General features: G+C 46.5%; 1 protein-coding gene across 2 annotated transcripts in view; it reads right to left on the bottom strand.

Annotated features, from left to right (window-relative positions):
- The window catches only part of LOC134491209 (nuclear cap-binding protein subunit 1-like), a 38,557-nt gene that overhangs the window by 4,223 nt on the left and 19,875 nt on the right, over window positions 1-14,459 (bottom strand). Inside the window, exons 13-22 of one of the 2 annotated variants that reach the window (XM_063294792.1) lie at window positions 12,083-12,145; window positions 6,960-7,034; window positions 5,495-5,598; window positions 4,703-4,825; window positions 3,957-4,059; window positions 2,736-2,829; window positions 1,898-2,001; window positions 1,502-1,616; window positions 674-796; window positions 259-372 (exon numbers count right to left, since the gene is read on the bottom strand). In XM_063294792.1, the coding sequence (XP_063150862.1) occupies window positions 259-372; window positions 674-796; window positions 1,502-1,616; window positions 1,898-2,001; window positions 2,736-2,829; window positions 3,957-4,059; window positions 4,703-4,825; window positions 5,495-5,598; window positions 6,960-7,034; window positions 12,083-12,145 (1,018 nt within the window). Of the gene's footprint in view, window positions 1-258; window positions 373-673; window positions 797-1,501; window positions 1,617-1,897; window positions 2,002-2,735; window positions 2,830-3,956; window positions 4,060-4,702; window positions 4,826-5,494; window positions 5,599-6,959; window positions 7,035-12,082; window positions 12,146-14,459 lie in introns of those variants that run through there. The other variant, XM_063294793.1, reaches the window with a different exon arrangement.

Below are 14,459 nucleotides of genomic sequence, written 5' to 3'. Positions count from 1 at the left end.
ATGTACACAGCTTTACCTAAGATAGTTAATTAAGCAGTGCCTAAGGGGATGCTTTATCAATAAAACAACAAAAAAGTACAGCTAAAATTCAAGTCAATTTGGACCAATAATAACAAAATACTGTAATATGACAATATCATTTTCAGCCTTTTAAATCAAGCTACTGCTAAGAAATTGCGAGCGGATGGTGCATAATATCATTTCCAGATAATCTTGTTTTTAAATAACCACATGAGTTCTGACACCTGTAAGACTTACCTGTAAGAAGATTTGCTGCAGCCTCTCTATACAGTTCTTGTACCAAGGTGTAATTACATCAGTCCCTCCTGTTTCACATCGTACCAGATGCTCTGTTAGGATCATAATGAAACGCTGGAAGGAATAAACCAAGTGAAATTGTTGGCTTTGGATACCTAGACGTTCCTTTTGAGTATAGGTTAAAAGACATGTGCAAAACGGCCTCTCTGAATTAAGTAGGGCATAATCTAGCACAGAACAGCAACGTCAGCAAACGTGGAACCAGCTGCTATTTCCAAGAACTTGCTCTCAAAAGCACAGAATTTTAATTTAGAAACGTATGAAGCTGAAACACTTGTTCCAGAATTTTGCAATCAGCCATGCTAATATTCTAATATTGCCCTTTTCACTGGTCCATGACTATGTCTGCTTTTACCTGGAATATCACAAGGAAGAGGTTTTTTTGTTCGCTTTGAGCCGATTCAACTTTTTCTTGCAAGCGTTCAATCTGCTCTTCGAGGGGCCAGTTTTCCCTCTCATTGCTTCGGGCATCATCACGCTGGAGGGAAAGAGTTGAAATGTCAATAGGAAGCACAAACGTGCAGAAAGCAAACACAGGGTAAAAGACTCTTAAGAGGAGGCGGAGGAGGAGGAGGAGGTTAACGAGATCCCCTCAGTTGTTGAAAGTTTGTATCTGCAATTTGAAATCAATTAGAGACATAATTTAGCAGATTTGCGAAATCGGTTAAAGCTATTCAAGACTGAAAACGCAACTAAAAGAAAAAGGCACTGCTGCATAATTTGTCAAAAAATAGCACGCAACACAGTTTTCTAGTAGAAGTTAAACAGGCATGATTCAGAAAGTCACTTCTTTGTATAGAGTGGTTTGGTTCCTCGGCTGTTGTTTCAGATTATGCTGATGTATTGTTTTTAAACATTGTAAGTCTCTACTGAGAGACAGAAATCAGCGATATGCAGTAAATCAGTCATACTCAACCAAATAGGGGAGTTGATCATGTTTTATCAAGCATCGTATCCATGCCATGGGGATTTAAGAAGTTAAAGTTATCCAGCAGTACAAAGTATTCAAAGGCAAGACTGCCTGAGCCATGGGCGCTACAGATTGATAGCCGTCACCAGCTTTCGGTCCTGCTGCCCATCTCTGACTAGCTCGGCAACGCAAAGCAAATCTTAGGTTCTTGTAGCTGATGAAATGTGCTTCAAGCCATATTTCTTCATACAGGCATGGAAAAAAGTTACCTACTCTTTTGTGCTGCTTGGCTAATTTTTCCTTGGCTTCTTCTAGCTCCTTTTGGATCATCATCACATGCTTGTTCATCTTACGAATGGTAGAATGTAAGATCTCCCAAATATAAAATCTAGCAATAAAAGAAGCAAAGAACACCCTGGTATTCACAGAAAACACTCCGATTTTTGTCAGTAATAAGGCTGATGCACACTTGAAAATATGGGTTCTACTCAGCGTAATGAATGAAATGGCCAAAAACACAAGGACAGCTACACAACTTGCACCTTCTACTCCTCCCTCTGAAGAGGAATTGCAGAATCAGAATTCTCTAGGACTGTAAAAGCAGCATGCAAGTTTCACAAAGATACACAAAAGACTGCTTGCTCTCAGCAATTATTTACGTTTATTTACCTTGTAAAATCATGAGCTAGCTCTGGAGAGAAAATCCAGTTTGCCACTGCAGCACAGTCCACAATCTGTGTGCGAATCATCTTATCCACCAGTATAGCAATCATCTGAGCAATTAGGGAAATGCAGAAATCTTTCTCAGTTCATCAGAAGTGTGTGGTGTCATCTGGGCACAACAGTCACCCCAGAAACTCACAGACCAAGTTCCTGGTAAACTGAATCTACAGCAGGTCCCCCAAAGCACACCCCTCCCTACAGGATCAGTGCCTAAACTGTCCAGACCACAGTTACCTCTGTTAGGAGGGCCATTTATCGTAACTCCCCCACCAGGAATTACAGATGCCGTTACGTTCACAGACCCTGGGGAAGTCTGAACAACAGAGGACCTTTAAATCCTCCCCTTTTTCTCACAGCAAAGCAGAGAACAGGGGAAGAGGGAAAAACAAGCTCACAGACTGCATCTCTCTACCAGTATCGGAGCAGGAAGACCATTCCGAGAGACACGAAGGTCACATTGGAATACCCCTCCTGCTAAAAGGCACAGAGATTTCTGTCAGCGTTTCTGTCCATCCTTTCCTCTGACTGAGCAGAGAGGACGCCTGTCCCCTGCTCTGGGAGGAGAGTAAGAACTGCATCTACATGGACGCAAACGTCTTCTCCAGTGTTCGTCATATGAAAGAACAGATTCAAAAAGAAGAAGGTTTCAGGTTCTGCTCAACACCATAAACTAAATCTAACTCAACGGAGGAGATTTAAATTCAGGAGGGAACACACCTCAACTGGAACACACAAGCAGGGGCCTGTCTGGGGGAGGGAGGACTCTATAAATATTCACTCTTACCTGAGGATGATTCTTCCATACTTCATACATAACTCTGAGAACGTGGAGCTTCCCTTCATCACTTTCAGCCAGAGTTTTCAGGACTTCTCGAAATCTTGTTGGAGCAGAAATGAAATAATCAAAGGATGTTAAGGAACACAACACGTCACTCATTCTTATAGATCAGTCCTTATGCAACCTTGTGATTCAACTTGGATCGAAATGGCAGCACTGATAGGGAGGGGAGAGTGAAAGAGAAGTGGACTGGTCTGTCTCCCAAGAGCCTTCTGAACTCTGGATTTATAGACTAGGAGAGTGTCATCATGTTGACAAAGAGCTCTGTAGCACAGCAGTTGTTCCTGCTACCTTGGCTGGCTACAAATTTAGCCTGTGGGTAATCAGCAACTGAATTATGCATCGAATCTCTTCCCCCAAAATCAATACCCACGTTAGACCTCTCTCTCCCCCTCTCTGTAGGTGAGACAGAGATAGGAGAGATCTATTACCAAAACAACGAGGCAAAAAACACGGCTTAAGCCCAAGTCACTCAGAAGGTATGCAAAAAAGACTCAGACAGGCACTTCCTTCATTCACAGGAGGAGAAGAGGTAAAACACAGACTTGCAAGATTCTGTTACTATAACCAATCTTAACAAAGGTAGTTTATTCTTCCAGTTGAGTTGATTTCTTGGCCTGGTCTACATCGTGGGGCTGACATTCTCTCATTGTATAATTGGACCCAGTCATCAGCTTTTTCTTCAGAGAGCTTGTTTTTAATTTTGCCTGTGTCCAGGCTCCATCCAGCACTGCACAATCTAATGCACAAAGGGTTCTTCTTGTCCAGCAGCAAGGTTTTTGACTTTCCCCCTCCCCGGGCCTCCACTGGTCATTCTTGTTAGTCTGTATCTTGGGGCCTAAATGTACACAGGGACAATGTTCTGCTGTGGATCACGAGGTGAGAAAGGACTGAGGAACTTCTTGTTGTGACTGAGATTCAAGACTCATCGGGATGGATGGATGGATGGATGGACAGAGAGAGAGAGAGAGAGATATCAGGGATCAGAGACTATACAGGAATCAGCCTATTTTAAATGGCAAGTTAGATAATTTTTAAAACAGTCATTAAATAAAAATCCTTTTTGCTTCTGCCCTCTTTTTCATAACGTTACAAGTCAAATAAAAATAAAATGGCAACAATATGAAAGTACTGACAGTTTAATGATACTTAATGATAAATACTTACTTTCCCAGAGCACTGAAAGAGTGACTGAAAGACTTTGAGGCTAAGTGCAATAGTGCCTGGACAAAAACCTCGATTTTTAAAGGATTGAATGAGAAGCCTTCATCTGGAAAACAAAGTTACAAATAAATCTGAATCCCTGTAAGCAATGTGAGCATTCAGTGAAGGCTGAGAAGGACTGAGAATTTTTACTTTTCTTTTCTTAAAAAAAAATTAAAGTGGTGAGGACTTTTCTTACAATTACACTAATACAAATGAAATCGTATATATAAAATGAATGAATTTCAGACACATACTAAGGTCTATGGATAAAACTGAATTTTAGCTCATGGATGAAGTCAATTCTCAGTTTATTTTAATAGCTATATGGTAGCTGGTATTTGAAAAATCGTGGCTTTTCCCACAATCTCCTAGTCTCAATCTCCTACTTCATCCGAAACGTTCTTCTTCCTACCTGAGTTGCAGTTTCCCCCTTTTCCCACGCGGCTTCTGTAGTGTGATTCTTTTTAAAGTACCGTAAAACTGAAGGCACATTTGCTTCTGCTTGTTTGTGTGTATGGAGGGGCGTTGGACATCAACAGCCCCAGATAAGTAACATTCTGCTGAGCCAGCACAAATTCTTGTGTGAAAATAGGAATTGGAGCCATGTACCAGATTTAACTAAAACCTAGCTAACTTCTCTGAGGTTCTGCAATCTTTCCATAACTAGAAATTAGGAATGGGACATGGTAAGTATCAGAAGGGCTTACCATCATCATCATCCTGATTAGGATTGGGCACCTCCTTCAGAATGGTGAAGATTTCATCATTACTTGCTTTATTTTTAATGGCAATGCTTAAACAGAGTGCAACATTGTATCCGGGAAGAGATTCTACACACAAAGATAGAAGCAAAGTTACCATCTTTGAAAATTGGGCACTTTTTTTACACAAAGTTTAATAGTAAAACCACATTACAGATAGTCCTCGATTAGCAACTGCCTCATTTAGCAACTGTTCAGTTACAACAGTGATGAAAAAGTAACTTTATGACCAATCTTTGCATTTACAACTTTCGTAGGTCTGTAAAGCAAAGGAGAGCTGAAGTAAGATCACCAGCACAGTCGCAGTTCCACTTAGTGACCAATGTGCTTAACGACAGTTGCCAGTCCCAATTGTGGTCGCTAAATGAGGACTACTTATAAATCCCTTCCCTTGGAAATCAACCATCTCAGAAAAATCCAGGACCAAGTATACAAGATTGCATGCAATACTGCAAAGGGTTTTACATATTTTGAAGAACGTTTCAGAAGAGAAGAGACTGCATCTTTAAGCAATGTCCCCTTATGTCATCTTGCCCACTGGGGCTTCGGATGGTCCTTGGGTGACACTATGTTCCTCATACCTGCACATGGCTATAGCAGCTTTCTTTAGATGGATTTACCATTGCCCCTCTCCCCATTAATAGAGTTGTTGGCCTCCAACAAAACAAATGTTTCTTGTCACACACAGCCCAATTACATTTTAAAACATAAATTATACAAGTATCACCCTCAACATACTGTTACTTTCATCTCCATATTTATAAATACATGTTGGATTTGCAGGAGTCAGGACTGAAAAACTAGCAGGAACAATATCTATTATTCGCTGATGGTAGGAAAGCCTGAAAAAAGAAAAAAGATTTTGCAGAAGGTTGCTCTTGCCACAGACTAGAACTACAGGCATAACCCAACCAATCATTCATAACTTGGTATTCAGTAAAAGGTACATGCATTGGTAAAGCACCCCAAAGCTGATGCCCGTACCCTGAACCTGAACGTTCAGAAAAAGTTCCTCATAAGATCAAGGGCTTTGCCCATGCTATAATTTGACATTATAATTCTTGTAATTGCCCAGTACTGGGTCACTGGTTTCAATGATGACTACAGCTTTTTGGCTGCCCCTTCTTTCTGCAAACCCAGCACAAAAGTCACTAGCAATTTTCACTGGTCAACCTGCCATAAACAACTCACACTGACTTGTGAAGGTCAGGAATTAATCCTACTCTCCTCCAGACCTCTCTAGGAAATTCCCATGAGAAAGCAGAAATATTGGCTGAGCTGCTAGCTGCTGCACTATGGCTGGCTGAGGCAAATCTTCTCCTAAATACTGGATTAGTTGTATCATGGTATTCTGCAGATCAGTTCATAGTAAATCCACTTGGTGGTGGGGCTCCAAGAATGCTGCGGACAGTGGGTTGCCCTGAGAGTTGGATGCCATTACTATGATCCTAGGTAAGATTCTCTTTAGGAGGTTTGCAAGATCAGTCCTTTCAGCTAAGCCAGGTCAGGAGACCAACTCCACAAGTTTGACTGAAACTATGCTTTACCGATATTGGCTATAGTAGCAAAAACCTGACTGTTTTCTCTCCCCTCTTATATCCCAGTGCATTAGGGTGGAGCTAGTCTGAGCGTTTTTCTTAGACTTTCTCTGTTTCCTGGGCTTAACACATGCTTTTGCTTACATAACCATTTTGGCATATGTCATAGCTACAGCTCTCTAAACTATCTTGAAGGGCTGGCACATGCACCTCTTTAAAATAAGACTATATTTGTGTCAGATAATGTGAAAACAAAACAAAACAACATACATGGCTTTGCCCATTCAGGAGAAGCATAAAAACAAACTGAATGCAGTCGAAATGGGTTGCTCAAGGAGTGTGTATGGGGCAAAACAAGAAGAAATAGGGTCACAAATGGCTGGATGCTGAATGAATGTAGATGGAATACGAAGTAGAATGAATAGAAAACTACCAATTACAAAAGAAGCTGCAGCTGAATGAGGGAGGAGACAAGCTGAGAGATCAAAAGCAGTCTCTGTGATACAGTGAATGTTGGTGTAAACAGGGTTTGGAACCTTTCCCCTTCTTTTTATTTCCTCCTGTCTTTAATTTCTTTTGCTTACTCTTTTTCGGTTCTTGCACAACACTGCTTACCCTGGAGAGAAACAGCATGACGTGCACAAATTCTGATCTCTCTCACTCACCTCATGCATTTTTCCAGTACTTCTCGTACAAACTTAGGCCTGGGTTTGTCAAGATCCTCAGAAAGACAATCTGACCTATACACAAAAAAGATAAAGAAAGACTTATAAGAATACGTGGCAACTAGGTAGCTTTCACGTTCATAAGATAGCTCTCTAGAGATTTATAGCATCACAGTTTCTAGGATACTATGGAAATATAGGACTGGAGTTTGACTTATAATCCACAATAATTGCTTGTAAAAAGGTGTCTTCAACTATTTAAAGGGGTCAGAAAATACATAAACTTTGTAATGCAGGATTTTTCCCCACTTGGGATATTTTTCTATCGATCCATCAATTCATCCATCTATCCATCTATATATCTTTTCACTCTGTGGCAAAATATTCCACAACAGTTTACAATACAAATAGCAATACAATATACAAAAGCAATATACTGAAATAATATAAAACACGACTAAATCAAACATTCATTAAAAAGGTCAGGGGAGAGAAAGAAAACAATTTTTCAGCATTTATACAGGAAAAGCCTGGGTAAAGAGGTGAATTTCCAACACGTGCCTAAAATATGACACTCTGGAGCATGGATGCCACTACACAGGAGGCCACCCACAAACGGCACTAAATAGTGCCAAGGAAAGAGCCCCAGAGCTTGCCCAAGAACAGAGGAGTTTTCTGAGGAGTGACATGGCCTTCCTATGGATCAAAGCAAGACTCAGCTCCAGAGCTGGGCCTGATGCTGCAGGGCAATGAGGTTAGCGCAGCTAAGTCAGAGGGAAGATGGCAACCGGGAGCCCATGCTGGCTACCGGCATGAAGAGGGCTCCTTGTTTGGCTGCTTGGGGACCCCCTCCTTGCCTGCCTTGCTCACCTTGCTGGATGATGGTCCAGGGGTAGACGTTTGGGGCTGCCCCGACCCCCTTAGCCAACGAATTGTGTGCCCGGAGAGGAGAACGGAACCCCACGGAACACCCAGGAGCTGCACGGCGGCTGAACTGAGTGGGTGGCTACGGCAGCGGTGGTAGTAGGAAGTGTGGAGGACCCAGTCCGTGGTGGCCTAGGGAGGCCAGTTGAGCCCCGCAGAGCCCCCCGGAACAGTGGGGTGATGAAGCACCTTGGAGCAGTGTGATGGCCAAACAGTGCGGATGGCTGCAGCCGCAGCAAGAGGTTTGTGGCAGCTGGGCACTGTGGAGACCCCCAGGGGCGACCTAGAGAACCCAGAGGACTTGTAGGGTGTCCTGGTGAGTCTGGATGAACCCCCACAGCCCCCCCCCGGGCGGCGGAGCACCTCGGGGCAGCGGAGCGGCACCTCGGGATGGCGTGGCAGCTGAACGGGACAGACAGCTGCGGCTGAAGCTAGGGATACATGGCGCCCAGGCTCTTTGGAGACCCCCTGGGGAAGCCCAGAGGACTTGGTCTGAAGAGTGGAGGGTGGCCCAGTGAGGCTAGCTGGACCCATGCAGGGACTCCCCAGAGTGATGGAGTGGCTGAGTGGCAGAGGTTGCTGTGTCGAGGCTGGGAGGCGTGCACTGGCTGAGTGCCCCGGAGACCCTGGAGTGGCCTGGGGGACTCAGGTTGGAGAGTGGTAGACAGCCTAGGGAGCCCAGTCGGGGCCCCGCGGAGTGCCCCACAGTGGTGGAGCAACAGAGTGCTGGATGTGCGATGTGGTGGCTGAGTGGCAAGGGCGCAGGTGGTGAGGCCAGAAGGTGCATAGTGATCAAGCACCATGAAGATCTCCCTGACCGACCCGTACGGACCCCTATGGAGCTTCTGAGAGTGGGGGAGCGACAGAGCAGCGGAGGTGTGGCAGAGTGGCCTGACAGCACAGGTTGCTCTGACAAGGCCAAGAGTTGTGGCATAGCAGCCAGACATGGAGATCCCTTCGGGCAACCGGACAGATTTGGGTTGGAGCCCCTCAGAACAGCGGAGGCACAGCATCAGCCCCCAGTCCATCGAAATAGGGAATTAAACATTCAGTGGACAAGACGCCAAAGGAAAGATTGGAGTGGGCAAGTGAGCCACCTAGAGCAAAGATCATAGCTGGAGTCCCTTCGGTGTGTTGAATGGGGTGCTCCCTACCCGCTGTGAGAGACGGATAGGAAGCCCAGGAGTGACTGAGGTTTGTACGTGGGTCCTTTCTCCTTGGGTGAGAGTCAAGGAGAGGGCAGAGCGAGTGAGGCACCCCCACCGGCTAGTGAGAGAGGCTGGTTAGGGGGTGTGGTAGATATGTCGGGGGGGAACGTGGGGGTGGTTGGTTGGGTGTCCTCAGCACTGAGAGCACGAGCTGAAGTGCTGGGGAACTCGCCACCACCCTGTGATTGCCCGGCTGTGTTTGGTTGTTTGGTTGGGTGGAGGGACCCCTAACCAGGGATCCCCGGAGGGCTGGGATCTGGGGGAAATAGGAAGAGGAGCTCTGGGGGATTTAGGGCAGGGCATTCGATTCAGGTGGTGACGGGACAGGGGTGTCAAGGTGGGAGTCAGAGGGCAGCCCATCTTCAGGGAAGACGCCCCCGGTGTTTGGTACTGGTGGCGTGTTCCAGCCATCTGTGCTAGCACCCGGGCCCTGGAAAGCAGACCCATCGAGGCCTTGGCTTTCGGCTGCTGCTGCTTAACTGTTATCTGGGAACAGTTTGATCCTGTTGGACCCGAGGAAGTGAAAAGGACCCTCCAAGCTGTAAATGCCACTACTTGTCATCTAGACACATGCCCCTCCTGGCTGGTGAAGGCAGCCCAGGAGGTGACACGTGGTTGGGTCCAGGCGAAGGTTGAGAGAGGGGGTGTTTGACCGGTGTTTCCGGTGGCCTTTAAAGAGCCACTGGTGCACTCCCTCCTCAAGAAACCATCACTGGACCCTGGATGAAACGGATTATCTAGACCCCTTTCGGTCAGGTTTCAGGCCCGGATACGGAACAGAAATGGCACTGGTCGCTCTTATGAATGATCTCTGGTGGGAGCGGGATGGAGGCAGTGCATCTATCCTGGCTCTTCTTGACCTCTCAGTGGCCTTCGATAAAATCGACCATGGTATCCTTTTGGGTAGGTTCAGGGAGTTCAGGGTGGGCGGCGTAGTTCTGCGCTCGTTCACCTCCCTCCTCCAGGGCCGGTCCCTATCAGTGTTGATAGGGAGTGAGAGGTCCAGCTCATGGCCCCTCCTTTGTGGGATGCCGCAGGGCTCAGTACTCTCTCCGCTCCTTCTTAACGTCTACATGAAACTGCTGGGCAAGATCATCCGTCATCATGGGAAGAGGTATCATCAATATGCCGATGATACACAATTATACATCTCCGTTCCGGGTGAAGTAAGTGATGCTGTGACCGTCCTCTCTCAGTGCCTGGGGGCTGTGGGGGTCAGGATGGGGAACAACAGGCTTCAACTGAACCCTGGTAAGACGGAGTGGTTGTGGGTCGGGGGCTCCTGGATATCTGGGAATTTAACACCTTTAGTGCTGAATGGGGTTGCACTGCCCCAGACAGACCCGGTGCAGAATCTGGGGGTCCCACTGGACTCACTCCTGCTTGAAGAGCAGGTGGCAGTCATGGCCAGGAGGGCCTTTGCGCAACTTCATCACTGTGTGTCAGTTATGCCCTTTCCTGGATTGAGAGACCCTTCGCACGGTCACTCATGCCCTGCTCATCTCCCATATAGACTACTGCAATGCGCTCCTCATGGGGCTACCCTTGAAGAGTATATGGAAGGTACAGCTGGTCCAAAATGCGGCCGCACGGGCAATTCTTGGTACCCCGAGATCGGCACATGTTACACCATTGCTTTGCGAGCTGCATTGGGTACCAGTCTGCTTCCAGGTCCAATTCAAGGTGTTGGTTATCACCTTTAAAGCCCTACATGGCATGGGTCCAGGTTACCTAAGGGACCGTCTCATCTCTGTCACATCAACCCGTCCTACCCGGTCATGCAGAGAGGGCATGCTACGGACCCCATCTGCAAGAGAATTCCATCTGGTGGGGTCCAGGAGGCAGGCCTTCTCTGCAGCAGCTCCCGCCCTTTGGAACATCCTTCCCCTGGAAATGCGGTTAGCCCCCCCTCTTCTGGACTTCAGAAAACAGCTGAAAACCTGGTTTTGTCACCATGCTTGGAGTGGGGAGAGGAAGAGCCATTCCTGGGGCTGCTTAGTTCCCTAGCCCTGCAAGGACCAGCCTTATTCCTTATGAGCTGAATTTGATCTGCCCTTATTTGGATTTTATTGTATTTTATATTTATTGAAATATTAGTATTATTTATACTTCCAGGTCCAATTCAAGGTGTTGGTTATCACCTTTAAAGCCCTACATGGCACGGAGCCAGGCTACCTGAGGAACCCCTTCATCCCCATTACATCGACCCGTCCCTCCCGATCAGGCAGAGAGGGCATGTTACGGACCCTGTCCATGAGGGATTGCCAACTGGCAGGGTCCAGGAGGAGGGCCTTCTCTGCCGTGGCCCCTGCCCTTTGGAACAACTTACCCCCAGCGGTGAGGCTGGCCCCCACTCTCCCCGCCTTTCGAAAAGGAGTTAAGACCTGGCTTTGCCACCTCGCTTGGGGCGAGAGGGAGGACAGTAGATCATGGAGGTGGCTGGTGCCATGATGTGGCCCCCGTAAATTCCATCATGACCATCTTGGATTTTATATTTTATATTTATTTTATATTTTATATTGTATATTGTATATTTTACATTTTACATTTATTATATTCTATTGTATAATGAATTTTTATTCTTTTATTTATTGTAAGCTGCCCAGAGTCCCACTAAACAAGATTAGTTGGTGGATAAATCTAATAAATAAATAAGTCCATGCCATCCAGCTCAGCCACCCATTTCCCAATATTACAAGCCAGCTGGGCTCTTTCATCCAGGGATTAATGAGGTCCTAGGGTGAACTGAAATGGCACATGGCACCGATATCACGAGGGAGAGAAATCAGAAGCCATGCCTTCCAGGAAAATGTGGAGTGCTGCTATATAAGCACTGCAGAATACTCCAAAACACATCTTTGTGTTTGAACAGAGGCACTGCACAGTCCTAACAAGCATAACCCAAACCAACTAGATGGCTGCCAGAAATGAAAATTTACACAAACACATACACAAGTAGTGCATACACGTATACCGGAACCAAACACTTACCAATCTTCCCAACTCCAACGGAACTCAAAATTACTAAGATGATGGGAAAACCAATTAATAAACCTTGATGGGGGAAAAAGAATCTGTAAATTTTACGTATCAAAATCATTTCATTTTGCAATGCTATTATCAACATTATGTCCAGATAGGTAGACAGACAGACAGACAGACAGACAGATCAAGGCAACTCGGAGAGAAGTTAGCCAGCTGGTGGAACTACAGAAGGGCGTGGAGATTAAGGATAAGACTTGGCTACTGAAAAAATACAAGGGCCTGACTCCATCTGAAGCCCTGGAGACTGGGGCCCACAGCACTGGCTACCAGGCTAAGGAGATGCACTAGAGAAGCAGAGGCCAAGAAGATAAATGCCCTGTTCGCCAAAGAACCATCCAAGGTGTACTCCCAACTGCAGTGCAACAACACAGTAACAGCAGAGCCACCAACAGCAGAAACTGAACAGTACTGGAAGAACATATGGGAGAAAGAGAAGACACATAACACCAGTGCAAAGTGGCTGCAGGACCTCAGACAGACCACAGAAATCTCCCAGAGTAGGAACCAGTCACCATCACAGTAGCAGACATCCAACAGTGGGTCAAGAACATGAAGAGCTGGACAGTACCTAGCCCAGACATGATCCACACCTACTGGCTAAAGAAACTGACAGCAGCGTGTGAACGCCTAGCAGCACAGATGAGCCAGCTGCTGGCAGCAGGCTCCCACCCAGACTGGCTAACACAAGGTAGGACAGTGCTGATCATGAAAGACCCCAACAAGGGGATAACACCATCCAAATACCGACCAATAACCTGCCTCCCCACAACATGGAAAGTCCTATCAGGCATCATAACCACCAAGCTGCAGGACCATATAGGTCAGTGCATGAGCACAGCTCAGAAGGGCACTGGGAATAACACCAGAGGCTCCAAACACCAGTTGCTCATAGAGAGACTCTATGTCACCCAAGACTCAAGGTCTAGACAGACCAATCTGAGGACAGCCTGGATTGATTACAGGAAGGCCTATGACTCAATGCCACATACATGGATCTGTGAATGCCTGGCACTATACAAAGTCAACAGGACACTCAGGACCTTCCTCAAGAACTCAATGGGACTGTGGAACGCAACACTAGAAGTCAACTCAAGGCAGCTTGCACAAGTGGTCATCAAGTGCGGCATATACCAAGGTGATGCACTGTCCCCGCTGCTGTTTTGCATGGGCTTGAACCCCCTCAGCCAGATTATCACAAGAACTGGATACAAGTTCAAGAGTGGAACTATCATCAGCCATCTCCTCTATATGGATGACATCAAACTGTATGCTAAGAGTGAATGAGACATCGACTCACTGATCCACCTGATACGAATCTACATTGAGGACATTGGGATGTCATTCAGACTGGAGAAGTGTGGCCAGATGGTAGTAAAGAGAGGGAAAGTACTTAAGACTGATAAGGTGGAACTACCAGCAGGCCACATAGCAGACATACAGACCAGCTACAAGTACCTTGCGATCCCACAGACGCATGGGAACCATGATGAGGAGGCAAGGAAGACAGCAACATCCAAATACCACCAAAGGATAAGACAGGTCCTGAAGAGCCAGCTCAATGGGAAGAACAAGATCCACGCCATCAACATGTATGCCCTGCCAGTCATCAGATACCTTGCTGGTATAGTGAGCTGGCCAAAGGAGGACATGGAGGCTGCTGATGTGAAGACCTGGAAGCTCCTCACAATATACCGAGGCTTCCACCCCAAGTCCAACACCCAGAGACTGTACACCAAGTGGAAAGAGGGAGGGTGGGGTCTAGTGAATGTCAAAGCCACTGTCCTGGATGAGACCCAGATCATCTAGGAGCACATCAGTAAGATGGCACCCAAAGATGAGCTGTTGAGAGAATGCCTGAGGCAGCAGCAGAAATGGAAGGAAGATCAAGCAGAGGAATTGCCATGGCAAGACAAGACCCTGCATAAGATGTAACATCGACAGATAGCTGAGGTGGCTGAAATTGAGAAATCCTACCAGTGGCTGGAAAGGGCTGGACTAAAAGACAGCACTGAGGCACTGATCAGAGCACAAAAACAGGCAATAAGCACCAGATCCATAGAAACAGGGGTCTACCACACTAGACAGGACCCAAGGTGCAGACTGTGCAGAGAGGCCTCAGAGATAGTCCAACATAGCGGCAGGGTGTAAGATGCAGGCAGGAACGGCATACACTGAACGGCGCAACCAAGTAGCTGGCATTGTGTACAGGAACATCTGCACAGTGTATGGGCTAGACCCTCCCAAGTCCAGATGGGAGATTCCACAGAAGGTTGTGGAGAATGACAGGGCTAAGATCCTGTGGGACTTCCAGATCCAGACAGAC

Source organism: Candoia aspera, chromosome 2, assembly GCF_035149785.1.
Source record: "Candoia aspera isolate rCanAsp1 chromosome 2, rCanAsp1.hap2, whole genome shotgun sequence".
Taxonomy (NCBI): domain Eukaryota; kingdom Metazoa; phylum Chordata; class Lepidosauria; order Squamata; family Boidae; genus Candoia; species Candoia aspera.
This window is presented reverse-complemented; position numbering and strand designations above follow the sequence as displayed.